Source organism: Notamacropus eugenii, chromosome 5 (assembly GCF_028372415.1).
Source record: "Notamacropus eugenii isolate mMacEug1 chromosome 5, mMacEug1.pri_v2, whole genome shotgun sequence".
NCBI lineage: Eukaryota > Metazoa > Chordata > Mammalia > Diprotodontia > Macropodidae > Notamacropus > Notamacropus eugenii.
This window is the reverse complement of record NC_092876.1, coordinates 458,244,739-458,266,084: the sequence shown is the minus strand read 5'-3', so window position 1 is coordinate 458,266,084 and position 21,346 is coordinate 458,244,739. Positions and strand designations below refer to the sequence as shown.

Below are 21,346 nucleotides of genomic sequence, written 5' to 3'. Positions count from 1 at the left end.
AAGGGATTCCCTGAGGACAGTATAACAAAAGATCAGCCAAACCCTATAGCAGCACACATGTTCACAGTCACAGAAAGGGGTGGGGAGCAGTAGATCCCACTAGGCTCACTGCTTGTCAAATATAAATATGCGCTGGACTTTTTTTGTTTGCCTTTGTCTCCCTAGCAATAGTATTTAATACAATATAGATGCTTAGAAAATATGTGCTGTTTATCTGAATCAAGCCTCTCCTCTAACGTACATCTGACTTCATGATTCCCATCAGCAGAACCACCATTCATTCACCCATTTCCCCACAATACTTTTTTTTATCTTTGAGTCTATCTCTCTCTCATATTATCTCCACACATTCCTTCCTTGTATTCACATGGTTACCACCCCAACATGGGTCACCATCACCACAAAGTCTGTTGTTAACTGTTTTTATTCTGCTTCCCATCCTCACCAATTCATCTTTTCTACCTACGCTGCCAGATTATTAATCTTCCTCCTGGACAAATCTCCTCATGTCACTTCTCTGCTCAAAAGTACTCAGTGGCTCCCAATTGCCTAAAGCATAACTTAAAGTCCAAGCCTTTTGCCTGATGTTCGAGATCCTCAACATTCCAGAGACAAACTACCTTTCGAGCCATATCTCATTACTCCCCTTCACTGACTATGATCAAGCTACACCTGGAAGATCAAGGGCATTCTTCCACTTTGGTGCCTTTGATCGTCTCTGTCCTGGTCACTCTACCTTTGTGCCTACTGAAAAACTACTGCTACTACTACTACAAAAAAAACATTCCTTTATTAATTATTTCAAGTTCTGTCCACTATGTATGAGAGTAGAGAAGTACTTGAAATCAACAGATGGGTGAAGTTGAAGGCAGAAGGATCATTACTGACTAGGAACCAGTGAATACTTAGGGAAGGAAGTAGCATTTGAGCTTGGCCTTAAAAGATGGATAGAAGAATCTGAACACTTACGGAATTTTCGGGGAGGGGGATGGAGTGATGGAGGCAAAGACAATGTAGAAAAAAGAAATTATATGAGCCAAAACACAAACGTCAGAGAATATAGGATATGTGTAGAAGAGAGAGAACCAAACTGGGGAAGGCCTTGAATGTCAGGACAAAGAGTTAGAACATTATTCAATAAACAGTAGGAGCTCTGTTGTACAGAGAAGAATATTATCAGATCTCTGCATAAGGAGAATTAACCTGTAAGGAGTATATAGAATAGACAGGAGATAAAATAGAGGTATGAAAACTAGTTAGTTGTAACAGACCAAGTGGGTGGTAATGAGGACCTCTTTTAGGTTGTTGTGGACCTATTACAACTAAAAGCAGGATTTAATTGTTGAACACAGATTTCAAACAAAGCACTGTAACTGGAACCAACAACCAAGTATTTCAAAACATCAGGTTTTGTTCCAAAAACAAATTACTCAATTCCTCTGAGGCCCCATGCCTCAAATCTTGGTTCCAAGACTTTCCAAACCACAACCAAAGCTTACACACATTTAACTCATTTTGGTCACAAAATCTTTATGTATTATCTCACTGGATCCTAACACCATAGGAAACACCAAAAGAGACCAAAGTTTCTTCACCAATTCACATTAAATATGGCAGTGGCCATCAGTAAATATCGTTCACACCATTCACTAGGTATCCAGTGTACGCTGTCAGGACTACCAACAGTTAGACCTAAGCAAATCTATAGAAGGCATCAAGTCATATTTGATTTAGCCAAAACAACCTAAAAGTCCCAAATCAAGTTCCATCTCTTGTTGGGGCTTCTTTCCTCCTTGACCAATAGCATCTTGCCACATACCATGGCCCAGGTAACCTATTTACCCCTTCCCAGTGGTCTGAAAGCTCTTCTAACCAGTCACAGTGTAAGCCAGGGCTGGGGGCCATAAAGGACGGGAATGCTAATTCCTGGCCCTGCTTCCATCACACCTCCCATTTCTTGACTCTTACTGTTGGCCAATCCCACCCCAAGGGTATAAATGATGAGAAATCAAAGTACTGCATCTCAAGGAACCACAGAATCATAGAATTTTAAACACAGAAGGTTCCTAAAGAGTTCATCTAAGTTCAACCCCTTAATTTTAAAGTTGGGAAAACTAAGGCACAGGAAGGGGAAAATAACTTGCACAGGGTCCTATAACTAGTCAGCAACAGAGCCAGAATTGGAACCCAGCTCTCTTGGTTTCTAGGACAGTTGATCTAAAAGGAGACAACAGGACAGATACCTACTGCAGATAAGCAAATGCACAGAAACATGTCATGAACACATACCAAACCAACAGTGCTACAGAGCGATTTATTTGTGCTGCACTGTGTGCATGGATCTGGGATCTTGGTGATGTATGGATCTGCTGCAATAGTGTAAATCGCATCCCCTTGTCCACATCCTCCCACAAAACCCCAAAAGGGATCTACCCAACGTGTTGATGGCCTTCCTCTAGGCCAATGGTGTCAAACTCAGATAGAAACTGGGACCATTAAGCTGTAAGTAAGCATCCCCACAGGCAGTATATTAACTTAGAAAATCAGATATTAATATTATCTGTTTTATTGTAATCTTACTTTGTTAAATATTCCCAATTACATTTTAATCTGGTTCAGGCCACACTCAGGAGTGTTGTGAGTCACATGCCAATTTCGGGCCATATGGATGCCACCTCTTTTCTAGACCAGGGCTTCTTAAACTTTTTCCACTCCTGACCCCTTTTTGCGTTTCGGCAGCACTGAGGCCGGGCACAGTGCAAAGTGCACCTGCTTTGTGTTCAGAATCACTCCTGCACTGAAGTTGTTCCATGCAACATGGGTAAGCACTACCAGAAACACCTTGGACTCATTACACATTTGATTTTTAATGAATTTTTGGTCATTGGCGTGTTCAGAAACCTTTTACTACTGTCAAATTTTTTGTGACCTCATATCCCAGTTTAAGAAGCACTGCTCTAAAGAAGAGGAATGCCCATCTTATATCCTTCAGGCTTGTCATACAGCTGGCTGAACTCCCTTTCTGGTCATGCATCTTTTGGATGATATTTTGTATAGCATGCCACTCTTACAGGACATTATTAGTTCAGGTTTGTAAACTGCAGCCAATTTGCACCCTCCTTATATCACCTGGTTATCCTTTGGGTCACCCAAAATTGTGATTATTCAGAAGTAAATCATGAATACCACAATCACAGAATATGCCAAGAAGAACATCAGAGTTTTTTAAAGTACTGTGAAAAGTCTCAAACACAATCCGACCTTGTTTCTCATTCAGATATAATTCTGGGACTAGTTCATTTTTCATCTTCACAGACTCTCCAGGATATATAAAGACTGATTGTCCAGATCAATCTGTTTATCATCGTCTAAGCAACTGGAAATCTTATCCACTTGATGTTTCCTGTATGGATTATTAAGCTGAATTCTTAAATGTTTGTGAATGCCATTTAGCAGGCTTGGAGGCATTCTAGGGAATGACAACTAGCGTTTACATAGTGTCTACACTATGTGCCAACTGCTGTGTGAAGCATTTTCATCATTTCATGAAGTCCTCACAACAATCCTATGAGTTAGGGCTTATTATTACATTTTACAGTCAAGGAAACTGAGGCATAGTGAGGATAAGTGACTTGTCCAAAGTTGCATAGCTAGTAGGTGAGGCTGGATCTGAATTTAAGTCTCCCTGACTCTAGAACAATAATCCAAACCCCCTGTACCACCTAGCTGCCTAATTAGTGTTATTATTTAGAGCCTGACATAAAGAGTTATTTAGACCTTAGAAGTCATAGGGTCCAATACAGAGATTATGTAATTTGCCCAAGATTACACAAATAACAAAAGCAAGATTTGAACTCGTTTCCTCTGGTTCTAAATAATGCTCTTGGCTAAATAATCATGATGCAGGTAAGGTTATGGGGAAAGAAAGGAGGAAAGAGCAGTAAGAAGTTGGATTAGATAGATAACTGAGTGTCAGACGACTGAGAACACAAGTCAAGCCAATGTCGTCATAAGCTGTTCAACCTTGAATAAGTCACAACCTTTCTGAAACTTGTTTCTTATTTCACATAAAATAGAATTTTAGACCAGATGATCTCTAAGGTTCTTTCTAGCTTTAGAATTCTAAGATTCTGCAACTTCAAATTTTTGATCAAAGAAAATAGATATGATTTAAACTGATTTAATATGATTTAATGGATATGTAGGGATATTATATGGGGATAGGGACAGAAAACAGATTTTAAGGGAAAAGATTAGGTCACAGATAATGGCCCAGGAGAAAGTGGGAGCAGCTGGAAAATCATGGACTCCTTCCTATAATCCAACTGCAGTAATTAAAAAACACACACACAAACAACCGGCGGCTTCACTTTCTGAGTCCATTGAGACCCCCTGGAGTCTTCTGGCACTGAAAGGTCTCCTAAGTTCTCCCAGCTCCCTCCAGATGGGGTATTCTTTGAGGAGCTTTGAGCAGGACAGATGGAAATCTTTCCCAGGGGTAGGTATGTATGTAATGAGGGTGGAAGAATAAAGATAGACATTCTTGTGTTAAAAAAAAATGTTAAAGCATGCACCAGGGCTTGAAGGGTGAAAAGATAGCATGAAGAGTCATGGCCAAAGAAACAAAAAATTATATCTGGGTCACTTGGGTTGAGAATGGCAGAGACAAACTTTCCCCCACATCAATGGTGTCAGAGTCAAACAGAAACTGGCCACAGACCAGTACATAAGCATCTCCAAAGGCCACACATTACATTTTTAAATGTAATATCATCTGTATTTTACTACATTCTTCTATCTTTCATTAAATACTTCTCAATTACATTTTAATCTGGCTCAACATTGGCTACCTCTGCCCCACATCACAGTTCTGTCTCTGACTCTTCCTTCTAGTGAATCAGCATCTAAGCCAGGGCTGACTCCAAGACTTCTGAAAATGAATGGACTTCCTGGACTTGGTCTTCCTTCTCCTTCCTAAAGTAGGAAAAACAGGAAGGGGGTCGGGGGTGAGGGTGCCTAGACAAAATGAATAACTCACTTTTCCTGCTGTAGATGGAATGGCACGTCTTTTTCTTTAAAAAAAAAAGGACTCCAATTTTAATTAGTAGTCTGTGGGATTATGGACAAATCACTTCAGCTCTTCGAGTTTACACTTCTATAAAGCTGTATTAGGACGATAAGTTCTATGAATCAGAATACGGATATAGAGATTTTAGAGATCCTCTCATCCAAACCTAGAGGGAAGCTAGGTGGTGCCATAGAACATACCGTGCTTTGCCTGTGGTTATAAGACTCATCTCTCCGAGTTCAAATCCTGCCTCAGACACTTTCTAGTTATGTGATCCTGGGAAAGTCACTTAACCCTGTTTGCCTCAATTTCCTCAGCTATAAAATGAGCTGGAGAAGGAAATGGCAAACCACTCCAGTGTCTTTACCAAGAAAATCCCAACTGTGGTCACAGAGTCAGAAACAACAGCCAACCTTTATTTCAGGTGAAGCCTTAAAACGTTCTGCCCACAGTCACACAAGGAATTAAGTGGCAAAGCAGGATTTGAACTCAGGTCCTGTGATTCTAAGTTCACTCTTTACACTGCACCAAGACTGGAGAACTTCTGAAAAACTCTGTCTGCTATCAGTCCTTTAACAGTCCTTTCTTGAATTCCTTTCGCTTTACTTCACCAAAGATCTGAGGTTTTCTGTCATGGTGCAAGGAAAGAAGATCCGGAGTCAGAAGAACTGGTTCCAATAACATTTCTGCTATTTAGAGTCTGTGTCACCTTGGGCGAGTCACAACTTCTCTGGGACTCAGCTTCCTCAGCCATAAAATGAGATATGTGCTAGATGGTCTCCAAGCTCCCTTCTAGCTTGATCAGATCAAAGATTTCGAGCTACGACCTGTAATCACAATGGCTGTGAGAACTGGCCCATGGCGAGGCCCAAGCTGCCAGCACTGACACCATGTCTGACTGATCTGCCTTTTACCAGAAAACTCCTACATACCCAATTACTGGTTCTGTCAGCTTCAGTTACGCAAGGAATGCAAAGCTCTCCGGATGGTAATCAGTTTAGCAAACTCCACCTAATCCCCGGTATGCAAAGTTAGCAAGCTTTCCTAATCACAAAGCCTTTGTGATCTACGGGGAAGGAGGGGGATGGTGTTACAACATGGGCCACTCAGCGACGGGTCCCCACTTGGTCCCTGTGAATCTGCTCAACAAAATTTTATTAAGTATCCATCATGTGCCAGACAGTGTGATAAGGGCTTTATAGATATTATCTCATTTAATCCCCACAATAACTTTGAGGCAGAGGCGCTATTATTGTCTTTATTTTACAGATGAGGAAATGGAGGCAGACAGAATTAAGTGGCTTGCTCAGGGTCACCCAGCTAGTGTCTGAGGCTAGATTTGAACTCAAGTCTTCCTGACTCCAGGCACAGCACTCCATTCACTGAGCCACCTAGCTGCCTCTAGGCAGAGAACCGTATTACATATGTATGTGTGTGTTTGTATAAATGTATATGTGTGCATACATGTACATGTGTGCATTATATATACACATATTTGTACATGCATATGTATGTATATATGTGACTAACAAACTGCCTGACTTCTGAGTGCCTGTGTTCCTTCTTGGCACCTCACCCAAACAGCAGTTAGGGGGGTAGTAAACAGCATCATGGATAAAGAAGACCATCACCTATAAACCCCTGCAGCATCTTCCTGTCAGGAAAAGGCCCCCTCATGGACCTACTATGCAGAAGGCAACATTACAGCTACCCCTGGGGGAAGAGCAGCAGACAACCTGGCTACCCCAGGTAAAAAGAGAGAAAAAAACTCACTACTTCGCACATCCACTTCTTAATGAAATTAGAAAGCAACACTAATTAACTTAGAAGGAAGGGGCAAAGTAGATGTTAGCCAATAAAAAGCAGTCGATGAGTATTGGGTCTATGGGCCAGGCACTGTGCCAAAACCCTGGGGATACAAAGAAGGGCAAATGACAGCCCCAGCCCTCAAGGAGGTCCCACTGATGGATGTGAAGCGCCCCCTCCAAGAAACCGCCAGACCAGACCAGCAGAAAATCAAAACCAAGCCAAAGTTTAGGTAAAATAGTAACAGCCCAAGTCACCAGGTAACCTTCCCCTAAAGAGCAGAATCCTCTCACCACAGGAGGTGAAATGGGCATTCTGAAGCCGTCCTAAGCTGACCCAACATAGCAGGACCGGACATAGGAACAGGCACGGAGCATTCCAAAGCAGAAAGACTCCCTCACCTAAAAAGGTGACAGAGTCACTGGTCATAAGCCAGAACATGAGATCCAGAGCTAGCAGGGACTTCAGACACTGTCTGGATAAGATAACTTTCTCATTTCATAAAGGAAGAACCTCGCCCAGCTAAGAAGTGGCAGGGCTGGAATTCGAACCTAGGTCTTCAGACTCTCCAAATCAGAGCTCTTTCCTCCACTACACCTGGAACCTCCTCATCTTCGCGATGGCCCAAAAATATAAACTATTTTGTCTTATGAGGATGTACACTTAGCATCCAAATCAGGACTAAAATCCAAGTTTTCCAAGTTATTTCTACTACACCAACAGAAGGGCAGGGTCTAAGAAATGGCTAAGAAATGGGTAAAAGGCCCAGAATTGAGAGAATAGATAGATAGATTTCATCTCATTTCCTCTGAATTTTTAAATAACCAAATTCCCAAAGCAGTCATAATAACTGCCCTAAACAAGAGGAAAAGAAAAATCTGGACAGTAAACACTTATAACAACTTCTAAGCCCAATAAAATTTCTGAAACAAAATGTCTCCTTCTCCTGTCCTGCCACACACACTGCACACAATCCTCAGCATCCCTTTTCACTTCCTTGTCAAGGTAGGTGGCCAAGCATGAGGCTTCCTAACAGGGATGGGATCTTAGAAGCACTTCACTGCAGGATACAGTACTGCTCACCAAGATTTTCTTAACCATTAATGTGTCCCAAACTAATTAGTGATTTTAGGCTTTGAAAATACCTGCGGGAAACTGAGACAGCTTAGTGAACTAAAGTAACCTCAGACTTCGGGACCCATATAGCAGCTCTTTTTGTGACAGCAAAGAATTAGAAACTGAAGGAGTACCCCTCAATTAGGGAGTGGCTAAACAAGTTACGGTATATGAAAGTCATGGAATATACTGCGCTATAAGAAATGGTAAAGGAGTGGCTTCAGAAAAACCTGCAAAGACCTGTTTGAACGGATGTAAAGAGAAGTGAGCGGGAGAACCATTTGTATAACAATAATGTTGTAAAGATAATCAGCTCTGAAGGACTGAGGAATTCCGATCTATGCGATGAACATGCACAGTTCCAAAGGACACAGACGAAACATGCGAGCCAGTGGACGGACTGAGGGCAGAATAAAGCACCTTCTCCTTTCTCTTCTTTTTTTTTTTGACATGGTTCATTTAGGAATTTGTTTTACTTAACTCTACATTTTTGTAAGGGGTTTTGTTTTTCTTACCTTTCTCAATGGCTGAGGGTGGAAGAAGGAAGAGGGAGAGAATTTGGAACTGAAAATAAAATAAAATGAATTTAAAAAATAACCAAGGATAATGCTTACTTGTTTAAGACAGTCCAGAAGATAAAAGAGGAAAAGGAGAAATAGGAATAAAGGGAGAGGAAAAGAAAGGAATTAGGAGGAAAAGGAGATAGAAAAACGAGAAGCTATCAGTGAGAGGAAAGAAAACAGACCAGAAATTGGGGAGTGATGTGACCAAGAAATGCTGTGAGGGTCACCTGCCTCTGTCCTAGCTCTTGGAACCATCTGAAGTTCCCTGAGATACAATGCATTTTCATCCAATCCACTCAACCAGTTTAATAATAATAGCTTACAATTCATACCATCACAGAATTTTAGAAATCACTGTGGATCATAGAGAGGAAAGAGGAATTAGAAATCCAATACAACCACTTGATTTTACAAAGAAGGGAACTGAGGCCCCAAGAAGTAGAGTGATTTGTATAATCCCTACCTGGAGTACCTCTTTGTCCAACATCTCTAACAACTGGTCTTTCAGTCTCTGCTCTGAGACCTCCAGGGACAGAAAATCCACTCTCACAAGGCCAGCTCATTCCATTTGTAGACACGCTCCCTGTTAGGAAGTTCTTCCTTACTTTATGTTGAAATCTGTCTTCCTGTAACTTTCATCTGTTGATCCTATCTCTTTCCTCTGAAACCATGCAGGTTTAAGTCTAATTTCTTCCACAGCAATCCCTAAAATAACTGAAAAAGAACAATAATAGTACCTCTCATTCCTCATGGCTTCTCTCTCTCTCATGCTAAAAATCACCATTTCCTTTAACTGGTCACCATGGGACACGTTGTCTGGCCCCACTCACCATCACAGCATCTTCTGCATAGATGTGTCAGCTTGTCAATGTCGCTCATAAAACATGGTGCCCAGAAGAGAAGATCACTGCGCAGGGGTGGTCTAACCAGAGCAGAGCGCCATTGAACTCTCTGCCTCCTGGTTTCCTTCAAGTCCCACCTAAAATCTGCCCTTCTACAGGGAGCCTTTCCCAGTTCCCCTTAGTTCTACAGCTGCATCCCACTACTTGTTACTTCCAGTTTATCCTGTGTATGTCTAGTAGGTACACAGCTGTTTGTATGTTGTCTCCCCCTTGAACTGTGAGTTCCTTGAGAGCAGGGGCTGTCTTTTGTCTTTCTTTGTACATTCACAGCTCTTAACACAGTGCCTGGCACACAGTAGGCACTCAATAAATGTTTACTGTTGTCTCTTGAGCACTTCTTTTAAAGCACACTATTTATGTACTATTAGGGAGAGCCAGAAGAAAAACTTGTTGGAAATAACATCTCACTTTGATGAAGTGCAGCACCAAATATCATTAAAGTTGTTTTGACCTAAAAACCACAGGTATTCCAAGGTCAACGTGATCAATTCTTTCTAATATTGGCACAACCCATTAACCCAATCACACAGTTCAAAAAAGTAAGCCAGGCAATAGCACACAAGAAGCCTAATTGCCTGCTCTAACTCAAAGCCAGGCCTATCATGGCGACATTCCACACAATACCATAATATTTATTTCCAACACTTGAGTACCGTGCAGAGACAAGTACGCCTGATTACGTTCCTCCCTGAACAGAAAAGATCCTTGCTTCAAGCCTGTCTTTTTCCTTCTCTGGATTTCCACTGTGCCCAGGATAATGCCCTGCACAGAGTAGGAAGAAACATGAAAAAAATGTAGACTAACTAAAATAAACCACGCTAAAACTGGCCCGTGGCACTACAATTTCATCAGCCAAGTAAACTGTGCTGAAAATAATTAAGCAACAGAAATATGGAGATTCACATGGTTTCAAATAGAGTCCTCCTTTTTGTATTCTGCTGTGTCTATGGAAATGCTCTCTTTTTTGGTGTTTCAGTTTACAATTAAAAATTTTAAATTAAAAACAATTATACAACAGAGACACTTTTTTTAAATGGAAGGGTATAAAGGAAAACATGTTTTTGAATGTCAGTAAAGATAAAAAAAGTTTTTGTAGTTTGTAAGAACCTGTAGAAGCACTGAGAAACATCATGGTAGTAAAAACAGAGATGAACTTGAAGTCATGAGATCTGAGTTCAAATCCCAATTTGGTCATAATTACCTATACAACTTTTACCAAGTCATTTTGCCTTCTGAGGCCTCAGTTTCTCCTCAAATTTGGATGCTGGACTTTGGAGACCCTTCCAACAATACATGTAAGAATCTATGATCTTATAAGTGATTCTCTGTATCCAAAAATAATAAAGAAAAACAGAGTCCCATTATGGAAAGGAAAAAGATTAAATATAGACTGCCACACAGATACATATACACACAAGAGTAAGACCAAATTAGATGACTGGTCATTTAGGTAAAAAAAAGTACTAAGCATGAATGAAACAAGTTAATAAAACCAACCTATCATTCAAAATATGGGGTCAGACCAAGCCTAATTCCAAAGTATCAGTGACGAAGACTGTTCCCTCACTCTTGAAAGAGAGGATTTAATATGCAGAATACAACATGCATTTTGGACAAAGAGAATATAAAAATTTATTTTGACTATGAATATTTGTGTTTTTAAAAAAAATTTTGTTTAATATTATTTTTCCCTGATTACACATAAAAGCAATTTTTAACATTTGTTTTTAAAACTCTGAATACCAAATTCTCTCCTGTTCTCCTTCCCCATCTCCCTCATGGAGAAGGAGAGCAATTCAATATAGGTTGTCCATGTGCAGTCATGCAAAACATATTTCTGTGGTAGTCATGTTATGAAAGAAAAGAAAAAAAATCTCAAGGAAAATAAAGTGAAAAAGCACGCCTCGAGCTACATCCAGACACCGCTGGTTCTGATGATGATACTTGTTACAGACTTTGGGGGGAGCGAGAGGTGGGCAGGAGAGAAAATAAATGCTTAATCTTTAGAAAACATTTAAGTAAGATGTGACTGGATTGGAAAAGACGTCAGATATCATCTGATCTCTGCAGAAACTAAAAGATTCGGGAGCAAACTGGCCAAAATTATAGGAGTAAAGCAGTGGAACCAAAATCTGTACTGGGCTCCTCTGGCACCAGTTCTAGTGATTCTTCCGAATTTTAGATGTAGAAGAGACCTGAGGGAGATCCCCAATCTGACCTCATGTTATAGATCTGGTGTCAAAAGATATGCATGTAATGCTATTTATCATCCAGAAAGAATTCATTGTTGACATTTGGCAGAAATGGTGGAAAAAAGAACTGGGAGATGAGAAATGAAGCTTGTAGTATTTTTTTTTAAGGTTATTGATATGAAGGTATATCCTTTAAAAACTATGACAGGAAGGTGGAGACCATGGAAGGGAGAAATCTGGGACAAAGATATATAACTGAATGAGTCAATGGGCCAAAAAGAAAACAGCTAAGTAAAAAAGATTCACAATATGTATCACTGCGGGATTCTAAACTACCACAAAAATCTTATGTTCCTCCACACAACTCAGACACAGACAATACTTTAAAGTAAACACAACCTCTGACCTTTAAACTATGTGGTATGCCATAATCTGAAACTGATTTTTGTTCAGTTGGTTCAGTCCTGTCTGAAGCTTCATGATTCCCCTTGGGGTTTTCTTGGCAAATATACTGGAGCGGTTTGCCATTTCCTTCTCCAGCTCATTTTACAGATGGGGAAACTGAGGCAAACAGGGTCAAGTAACTTGCCCAGGGTCACACAGCTAATAAGTGTCCAAGGCTAGATTTGAACTCAGATTTTCCTGACTCCAGACCTGCTACACTATCCACTTGCTGCCCATCCTTGAGGGTAGGAACCTCATTTTTGCCTTGATGTCTTTTGTCTACATACACACATATCATACACACTCGTACAAATATTTGTACTTGCTGTCCACGTTATTAGACAGTCCTAGTCTCACTTAACCTGCTTGTTTCAGCTTCCTCAGCCGTAAAATGGGGATAATCGCAGCACCTACCTTGAATGGCTGAAGTGAGGCTCAGACGGGATGTTTGCAAAAGTTCTTAGCAGACTGTCCAGTGCTCTGTTTGGGTTATGTTTTTGCTGTTCAGTCATTTTTCAGTCCAGTCCAACTCTGTGACCCCATTTGGGATTTTCTTGGCAGACGCTGGAGTGGTTTGCCATTTCCTTCTCTGGCTCATTTTACAGATGGGGAAATTGAGGCAAACAAGATTAAGTGACTTGCTCAGGGTCACAATATTCAGGAAGATTAGCCTTCCTGATTCCAGGTCCAGTGCTCTACCCACTATGCCACCTAATACCATCTAGCGCCACCTAGTGCCACCAAGCTGTCCTATTCTAACTAAAACATACTTTTGGTAAACTGTCCTGTTACGTAGAAGTTACAGGTCTCTGCCAGGGCTTCAGGTATAAATGGAATTTACAAGGCATTTGAAGGGCTTTACTTAGTTTTTACTAATTACACAAACAATAGAAACTGGATGGCAAATTAGGGCAGGAATGAAAACATGCTGCCTTTTGTCTGGGGCTGGCACTAGGTTAAGTAGCCTTAAGCTAGAATTTATCCAGTCAGAGGATAGCACAGTACATGGAGAGCTAAGCTGCTCATGAAGACCTTAGTTCGAATCCAGCCTCCGGCAATTACAAACTGTGTAACTTTGAGCAGCTTACTTAACTGACCTCTGTTTGCCCCAGCTCCCTCAACTATGAAATGGGGATAATACTCTTACCTATATTGACGGGCTGTTGTGAGAATGAAATGAGGTAATATTTGTAAAAAGTGTTCACCACAGTGCCTGGCACATAGTAGGTACTAACTAAAAGCTTATTCCCCTCCCTTCTACCCACACCCTACAAAGAGGAGCAGTTGCTGATTCAGACTGACCAGGAAAGGAAAGACAAGAGCCAAGGAAGGTTAGGCAAGAGAAGGGAAGGCAAGCAGGCAGTATGCGTGGCTGCACTGGGACTGAAACCCATCTGAGGCCAGGCTTGCCACACCAGAGGCTACTCAGGGCAGGAACACAGGCATGAGAACGCTGACAACTTATAGCCTGGCTTCAAGTAGGTAAGGGGAAAGAGTCAGAAAGTAATGGGAAAATACAAAACAAAAACTGAGTGTAATGCCAAAGAAAAAAACAACAAAAGCCCAGAACAAGTCGATAAACCAACAGAGAAAATCCTAAAACCCAAAGGAAGAATAAGTAACACATCCTCAAAGGGACCAGAAGGCTCTCTTTTTACAGACACCATAAGGCAAAGGAAAATAAACCGACATCTGATGAAATCCTATGGACTCCCAAGAGAATATCAAACACCACCAAGAAATTGTTGAATGATTCAAAAGAAAAATAAAATCCACAATATGAGAAATTATGGGTGAATATAGGTCAGAATTTAAAGCTCTCAATGTGGAATTTTTAAACCCAATTAGCAAATTTTTAAAAAAATGAATACTCAATGGAGAATTGCTCTAACAGAACAGAAGAAAAGATAACAGATTAGATAACAGAAATACTGAAGCGGAGGGAAATCGGACAGAGAAGCAGACGTGTACAACACTAAACGAGCACAAGATCTCTGTATAAGCCAAAATATTAGACCTCAAAGACAAGATTTACAGCTTACGAATCATGTCTCCCAGAAGAACATCATATGCAAGGAAATATAAGAAAATAGTCTAAAGCTCCCAAACACGGAAAGCAAAGCAACGATGAAAGGCATGGATTGGGAGCCTCCCCCGTCCCAAACCTTACATTTCAGACTCTAATGGCTAAATTTAACAACTGTAATGACAAACAACAAATTCTGCAAGAAGACAAGACAAAGATGTTCAAATATAATAAAGGAAAGGAAATTTGAGTAACTCAAGATGATTCCGTACGCACAAGAAGTTATGGAAGGAAACAGAATAACGTTCTAAAGAGCCAAGGGCATAAGTCACAAAAGGCAAACTTGTGCTTCATCGTCAGCATAAGATGAACATTCAACAACAATAAAAAAAATTTTAGGTCCTATATTCCTTTAAAAAAAATGTGAGTAGAATATTCAACTTGCAAATGCTTCCAAATAACAGAAACACGAGAAAGGCAAATAAGTACAACTGCCACGGAAACGTAAGTAAGTAAAGGGAGAAACAGGGTGAAATAAAACTTGATAATCGAGCACCTACTTGGTGAGGGTTTTTGTTAAACTTTGGTTAAGTTACCAGAAAACCATTTACTAAGCAGGACACCGTAAAAAAAAAAAAAGCTTTAGAAACGACAAACATTCCCTGTAATCCTGTCAACCACTGCCCTAGGACTATTTAGCCCAGACTTCCGTAGAGCAGATAAGCTCCTTCTAAAAGAGAAAACGTGGGTTCAGATACCCACGATTCAGATACACCATAGAGGGCAAAAGACTGATCTGGAGTGTTCCAACACTGCCCACTTTGTACTGGTAGACACTGCAGTTGGCTCTCCACTCCTATTAACATTCTCTCTTGCATTCAATCACTTGAAGGGGGCTTCCAAATTATACCAAAACGCCTGCTCAAGCTATCCTGAGTATTCACACAAACTTTCCAGTCACTTCCTCCTTTCTCTCACCAAGTCCTCAATACAAGGAAGGAACTCCCAAGTTTCTAACTTGGAAGAACCAGCTCTCCTACTCTTCCACCATGTGCACTTTAATCATATGTGAACACGTCCCCACATTCCACACGGATTCTCCTCCCTTACTCATAGGACAATCTCCAGAACTAATAACTGACATAACCAACCACCCCTTAGACTACTTTAGGAACTAAGTTTCTGAAATTGCTGCTTCTTTCAAGAGCACCTCTAACAACACCAAATAAATATTTTGTGATGAGATGTACCCGACGTCTCCTGTATCCCCTTCCATTTCTGCATCATCCTGAGCTCTTGATATTGTCCAGTCCAAAGCTGAACAAAAGCTGTGACACCAAGTTTAAAGGAAAAAACTAAAAAGGCCAAACTCACATAAGGAGGCAACCAAAGGATCACTCTAAGAAAAAGGGAACCAGACCTGTGATTTCATTGATACTGAGATGTCCCACGTGAGAACAGCACCTTCTCTGAAATTTACAGTCGTATCAAAAAGTCATTGAAGGCACTAAAGAGGCTAAGTGAGTGGTCCCTGGACATACGGCTAGTACCCACCAGGCCTTCCTGAATCCAAGGCTAGTTCTATGTCCACTAAGCTACATAGCTTCTCTAACACAGGGTGCCTTTCTTAGGAAATAAAGTTGCAAACAGTGTACTCTGCACTGTCAGAAATCCCCAAACATGTTAAGAAAAGAGTCTCTGAGCCACAGAATGAATTCTCACTGCACTTTTTCTCCTACAAAATGTTTAATTTAAGGGTTCTGCCTCTTCCCTTCTCCTGAGTGACCAAATTTAATGCTTTCTTAACCAAAGACTTGATTATTTCCCTGACAGGAATACAATGGAGAAACAAATTATCCAACAGTATTACCTTAAAAAGGAGACAACACACCAGCACATATGCTAGCTGACTGCCTTTACTTTGATTTGTGTATGTGTGTGACATCAAGAGAATCTAAAAAAGGAAAAAAATTCTTATGGATGAGCACCCCATCTCTTGTACCCTTCTCATTTGACGCGTCCCAAAATCTTTGGCAATCAACACCATAATCATATGGTTCTTATCAGTCAGCTAGTCTTTGCAAGAGGCTGCAATAATATCTCTCCTACTTTCAGCTAAATTCAAGATAACATGAAGCACGATTCCTTGTTAGCTCTCAGAATCCATTTTATCTCACCACAGACTCTTTTACTGCCTCTTGTAAAAAGTCAGGAATGCAGGATACACTTTCAAAGACGAATCTAAGGAGCTTCATTGTCCCATGGTGACTCACGGGGATAATACGAGCATTACCCAGTACCACTGCCATCCAATGGCTACACCTTTCACCACAGACCTTAGCTTCACAATGCACAATAGCAGCGTTAGGTAAAGGTCCTTCATTCTAAACTCCAAACCCCTTCATCTCTTAACCAGCACTCTAGTTCTTCCTTATTTTGTAACTTCTCTTCCAGAGAGTCCACCTGCATTTGCAAACAGCCAGTCATCAGTCCTTAGAACATGACTATGTTCCTATCAAGGTCTGATGGTGGATGGGCGGTGAAAGGGGAAGTCTCAGCTTTCTCTTATCAGTTTTAACCCTTGACTACCTAATAGTCACCTTCTAAATCTACAGATCTTTTTTTTACTGCTATTTGTAAATTGCTGGGTAGTCAATGCTGGAACCTTTTTACCTTGTTCAAAAACTGGATGGTGGCCCTCTGAGAAAAACTCTAACTAAAGGACTACAGACTGCTTTGAGAGGTTACTGGTTCCCCATCACTGAAGGCCTCCAAAAAAAAAAAAAGGCCAGATGACTCCCTTGTCTGATATGCTACAGAATAGATCCTCAGTCAGGTATGGGGTGTACAAGACCGCCTCTGTAGCTCCTTTCAATAGTGAGATTCTGTGACTTGGAAAATGTATATTCTCCCTTCCACTCAGCCTCTCTGCCTAAGGCACAGCTGGCAAATAGCAAGGATAACAACCTGTTGATTTAAATAACTCCATCTCATTGAAAGAAAAAATGAAAAAAAAAAAGCATTAATTAAGCACCTACTATTTACTCAGCACAATGTTAAGTACTGGGGATAAAAATGGAAAAGCTAAAACAGCTCCAGTCCTAAAGGGAGTAATTGGGGGAGATAATGTAGAATATATCTACATATATATATTTACACACACACACACACACACACACACACACACACACACACACACACACACACACACACACACACACACACACACACACACACACACACAAACAAGCGTTCAGTGACCTGGGTGATGGCCAGGGTTTATGATCCTGAGAATGCAATGGGCCAGGTCAGATGCATGCTGTCTGCCCTAAACTGGAAACAGAACAACCTAAAGGTACAAACTTGAAGCAGCAGCTTTAATGGGCCTAAAAGAGATTTCTGAGTATTTGAGGAGATAACAAGGATGCTTTTCCTAATCCTTAAAAAGTGCTCCCTCAGGTAGGAGTCACTTCTCCCAGGTGTTAGGGGAAAAGTACATAAGACTTTAAAATCACAGTTCTGGAACCTAGAGCTGGTACAAAGGGACTCTTTTAAAGTCAAAGACCTCAAGCTCCTACTCCCTGTGAGAGCTCATATGAGGCTTTGTAGGGGCAGGAAAGGTGGCAAACAGTAGCTTCATGGAAAGGCTGTCCATGGGAAGGCTATCCGTGGAAAGGCTGCCCCTTACTCTGGTCCAGAATCCTGAGGACTATCATGTAAGTGGGACTGCAGATCCTGACAGACAAGGAAAACTCTAGAGATTACCCTCTAAGGTGGCAAAGATCACACCCAAATTTTTAAAAATTTTTTATTTCATTTTAGTTCTCCACATTCACTTTTACAAGATTTTGGGTTTTAAACTTTTCCCCTTCCCCAAGACAGTGAGCAGTCTGATATAGGCTACACGTGTACAATCACATTAAATATATCAGAACAAGAGGAAGAAACCATGAGAGAAAAAGAGAGAGAAAATCACGTGCTTCCATCTGCATTCAGGCTCCACAGTTCTTTCTCTGGATGTGATTAGCATTTTCCAACATGTCTTTTGGAATTGTCTTAGCTCACACAATCCAAGTTTTAAAAAGAAATGTACATGTGACTTTGCCTGAACAGTAATACCTGTGGCTTCACACTGGGAATCAGAAGAACTACCGGAGGAGCCAAAAAGCAGATGGAGAAGATACAATGGAGTTGTGATTGGGATGATATAAAGCTGCCTGAGGATCACAGAGAGAATGAACCACTTGTCTTTCTCATGCCTCATATCCTGCCTCCTGTGGGAAAGGGAAGGGCACCATTCCCACGCACCTCCAACCTGACCGGCTACTTGGGAGGAAGAGATTAACATCATTTATTCAATGACAAGTCCTTGCTGCTACCTCTCCCTGGAAGTGCCTAAGATCTTGAAAGTACTTCATTCATCCTGTAGACATTGAAAGTCTATCTAAAATCTTCCCTTCATGATTAACAAACTTCCCTCTGGTTATACCCTCCCCAGTCTAGTGATTCTGAACCCCCAGCAGCCAACCCCCACTGCCTGATACCTTATTCCCATTCCCTATAACCCACCCACCCTTCAATGGCCCACTCTAACGCTTCCTACCCCTTCCACTGTGCTCTCTGGATCACCTGTTCCAAAGGCAACAAACTTGCTTTTGACTTAAATCTTTTCCTTTCTAACTCCTAACTCCTACCATCTCTACATGCACCATCTCCCTCCCACCTTCTCCAGCAGAATGTCCTCTTAGTCATTCCCCCTCCCTCACTATCTTTAATTTCTCCTCCCATCTACTAGCTACTCCCCCACTGACTACAAACAGACCTATCTCTCCCCCATCCTCAAGAAAACTCCCTCCATCTCCTCTAATCATCATCCCATATCTCTCCTCCTCCCTTCTGTGGCCAAACTCCTTGAGATAGCCATCTACAGTAGGTACCTCCATTTCCTTTCCTCTTATTCTCCTCAATTCCCTATAGTCTGACTTACAACTTCCTCATTCAACTGAAACTGCTTTCTCCTAAATTATTAATAATTACCAATTCTTATGGCTTTTCCTCAGTCCTCATGCTTCTTGACTTCTCTATGGCCTCCAACACTGTCAATCACCCTCTTCTCCTAGAGACTCTTCTCTCCTAGCCTTCAGTACACCCCTCTCTCCTGGTCCTCCTCCTGCCCATCTGACAGCTCCTTCTCGGTCTCCTTTACTGCCTCATCATACAGACCATGCCTGCTAACCATGGGTGTCCTCCAGAGCTCTGTCCTGGGCCCCTTTTTTTCTTCTCCCTCTATTTCACTCAGTGATCTCATCAGCTCCCATAAATTCAATTATCATGTCCATGCTAATGATTCTCAAACCTAGTCTCAAAATCAAATTCTCAAATTCGGTTCTAATCTCTAAGCTGACCTCCAGTTTTGCATCTCCAGCTGTCTGTTGGACATTTTTAACTGGATGTCCCATAGACCTATTAAACTCAGGTATTCAGATTGCGAGCTCCTTGAGAGTAGGGAGTGTCTTCCATCTTTTTCTTTTTTTGAGGTGTCTGGTGGTGCACTAGAGTACTGAGCTTGGATTCAGTAAGACCTGAGTTCAAATCTGGCTTCAGACACTCACTGGGTGACCCTGGACAAGTCCTTTAACTCTCTTTGCCTCAGTTTCCTCAACTGTAAAATCGGGATAACAACAGCACTTCCCTCCAAGGGTTATCGTGAGGATTGAATGAGATCTATTTTAAACCCTTTCAGCGCAGTGCCTGGCCTTCCCTTTCCTTCCCCCATTTTTTGTACCCCCAGGGTCCGGCACAGAGTAGGTGCCCAATAAATCTTTACTGCCGGACGACATCCCTGAATACGAAGTGACTGAGACGTTGGATTACTCATTGGAGGCAGCGTCTTTTCCTAGGGTTGCTGTGTGTTCTATTTCATTTTTATTCAATCATTCAATAAAATGCTCCCTATTTAACTTTGTGAGTTTCCTGTTTAAAGAGATTCACTCCTTTTTCTAGGTACAAACTAAGAAACCAAAGTGAGAAACGTGACAAGGTCAGCTTGGGCCCTTCCTCTTGTGACAGCCTGTGATGACAGGGCTACCAACCCACCACTACTTCCAACATTTTTTTTTATAGACCCCTACAATTTTTATACAAATAGTGAGTAGATTCTTCAGTAAATAACTCACCAATTTGTTAAGTAATCATGGTTTCTTTAACTAGGAACTGTTCCCATATTTGACGACTGTTTTCCAGGAGTTTTCTAATCTATGCTTAGTTATTTTTTCAAATTTCCTACAAAGTCTTCCACATTTCCTTACAAGGTCCACAAGTTATAGAGTGAGGCAGGGTGTGTTTACTGGCTTTTCCTTTTTTTAAATTAAATCTCTGGTTGAAAAATCAATTCATCCACTTGACAACTTTCAACTTGACTTACTAAACTATCTGGAGGCCTAAATACTCTTCCCCCTTTGTCTTATTTTATCTTTTTCTTGTTTTGACCACTTCCTTCCTCATGATGGAAGTCAACAATTCCTATTTAGTGTTCACGCTTGGCATTTCTAGAGCAGCTTTCCCTTGGCCTAATTAATCTAAAAAAACATCTGGGGAGCGAAGAATTGCTCTACCCCCTTCCTGATTCCAGCGGCTATTATTCCTGAAAGTCTTTGTTTTCTTGGCTATTTTTTGTGTCAGAAAACTTCACTTTATGTCCTGAGAAGACAATTTGAACAGTGCTCACTTTTTAAGATCCTTACAAAAACAACGAATCATATTCACGATGGAAAGAGGAGCACTTAAGGCACAAGACTAACACTCTAAAATACTAGAAAAGTGCAGAGATAAACGTGATGGAGATTTCAGGCACGAGACGTGGATATTAGTTTCCAATGGAACGATCTTTAAAAGGCACCTTAAAAATGAATGAACAATTGAAATCAGAATTCAAACCATTCATCTATGTTAAATGATACAATAATATTAAGGTCCTGGTGTAAAAATGAGCTATTATTAACAGTGAGAGGTACTTCTGTCAGCAACTGTTGAGGAAATGAGTGGAAGTCTGGAAGACAGAAAAATGTCGGAGGGTGGAGGGAGGGGGAGAGGATGTGGAGGCTCAGGGGGTACAACAGGGAAGCAAACACAGAAGATATTTTCTTTAGCATACAGATATATGCGATATAAAAGGGATACTCCCTAGTCACAATTTCCAATAGTTGCAGGATGGCCCATCAACTAACAAG

General features: G+C 41.0%; 2 protein-coding genes across 4 annotated transcripts in view; both read right to left on the bottom strand.

Annotated features, from left to right (window-relative positions):
* BCLAF3 (BCLAF1 and THRAP3 family member 3) overlaps positions 1 to 21,346 on the bottom strand; it is a 203,131-nt gene that overhangs the window by 4,564 nt on the left and 177,221 nt on the right. The gene's annotated exons all lie outside the window — the stretch shown is intronic.
* The window catches only part of SH3KBP1 (SH3 domain containing kinase binding protein 1), a 415,998-nt gene that overhangs the window by 353,261 nt on the left and 41,391 nt on the right, over positions 1 to 21,346 (bottom strand). The window contains exon 1 of one of the 3 annotated variants that reach the window (XM_072615331.1): positions 9,017 to 9,251. The exons of the other annotated variants lie outside the window; for them this stretch is intronic. Coding sequence (XP_072471432.1) covers positions 9,017 to 9,116 — 100 coding nt within the window. The 5' untranslated portion in view covers positions 9,117 to 9,251. Of the gene's footprint in view, positions 1 to 9,016; positions 9,252 to 21,346 lie in introns of those variants that run through there. 3 annotated transcript variants of the gene reach the window in all.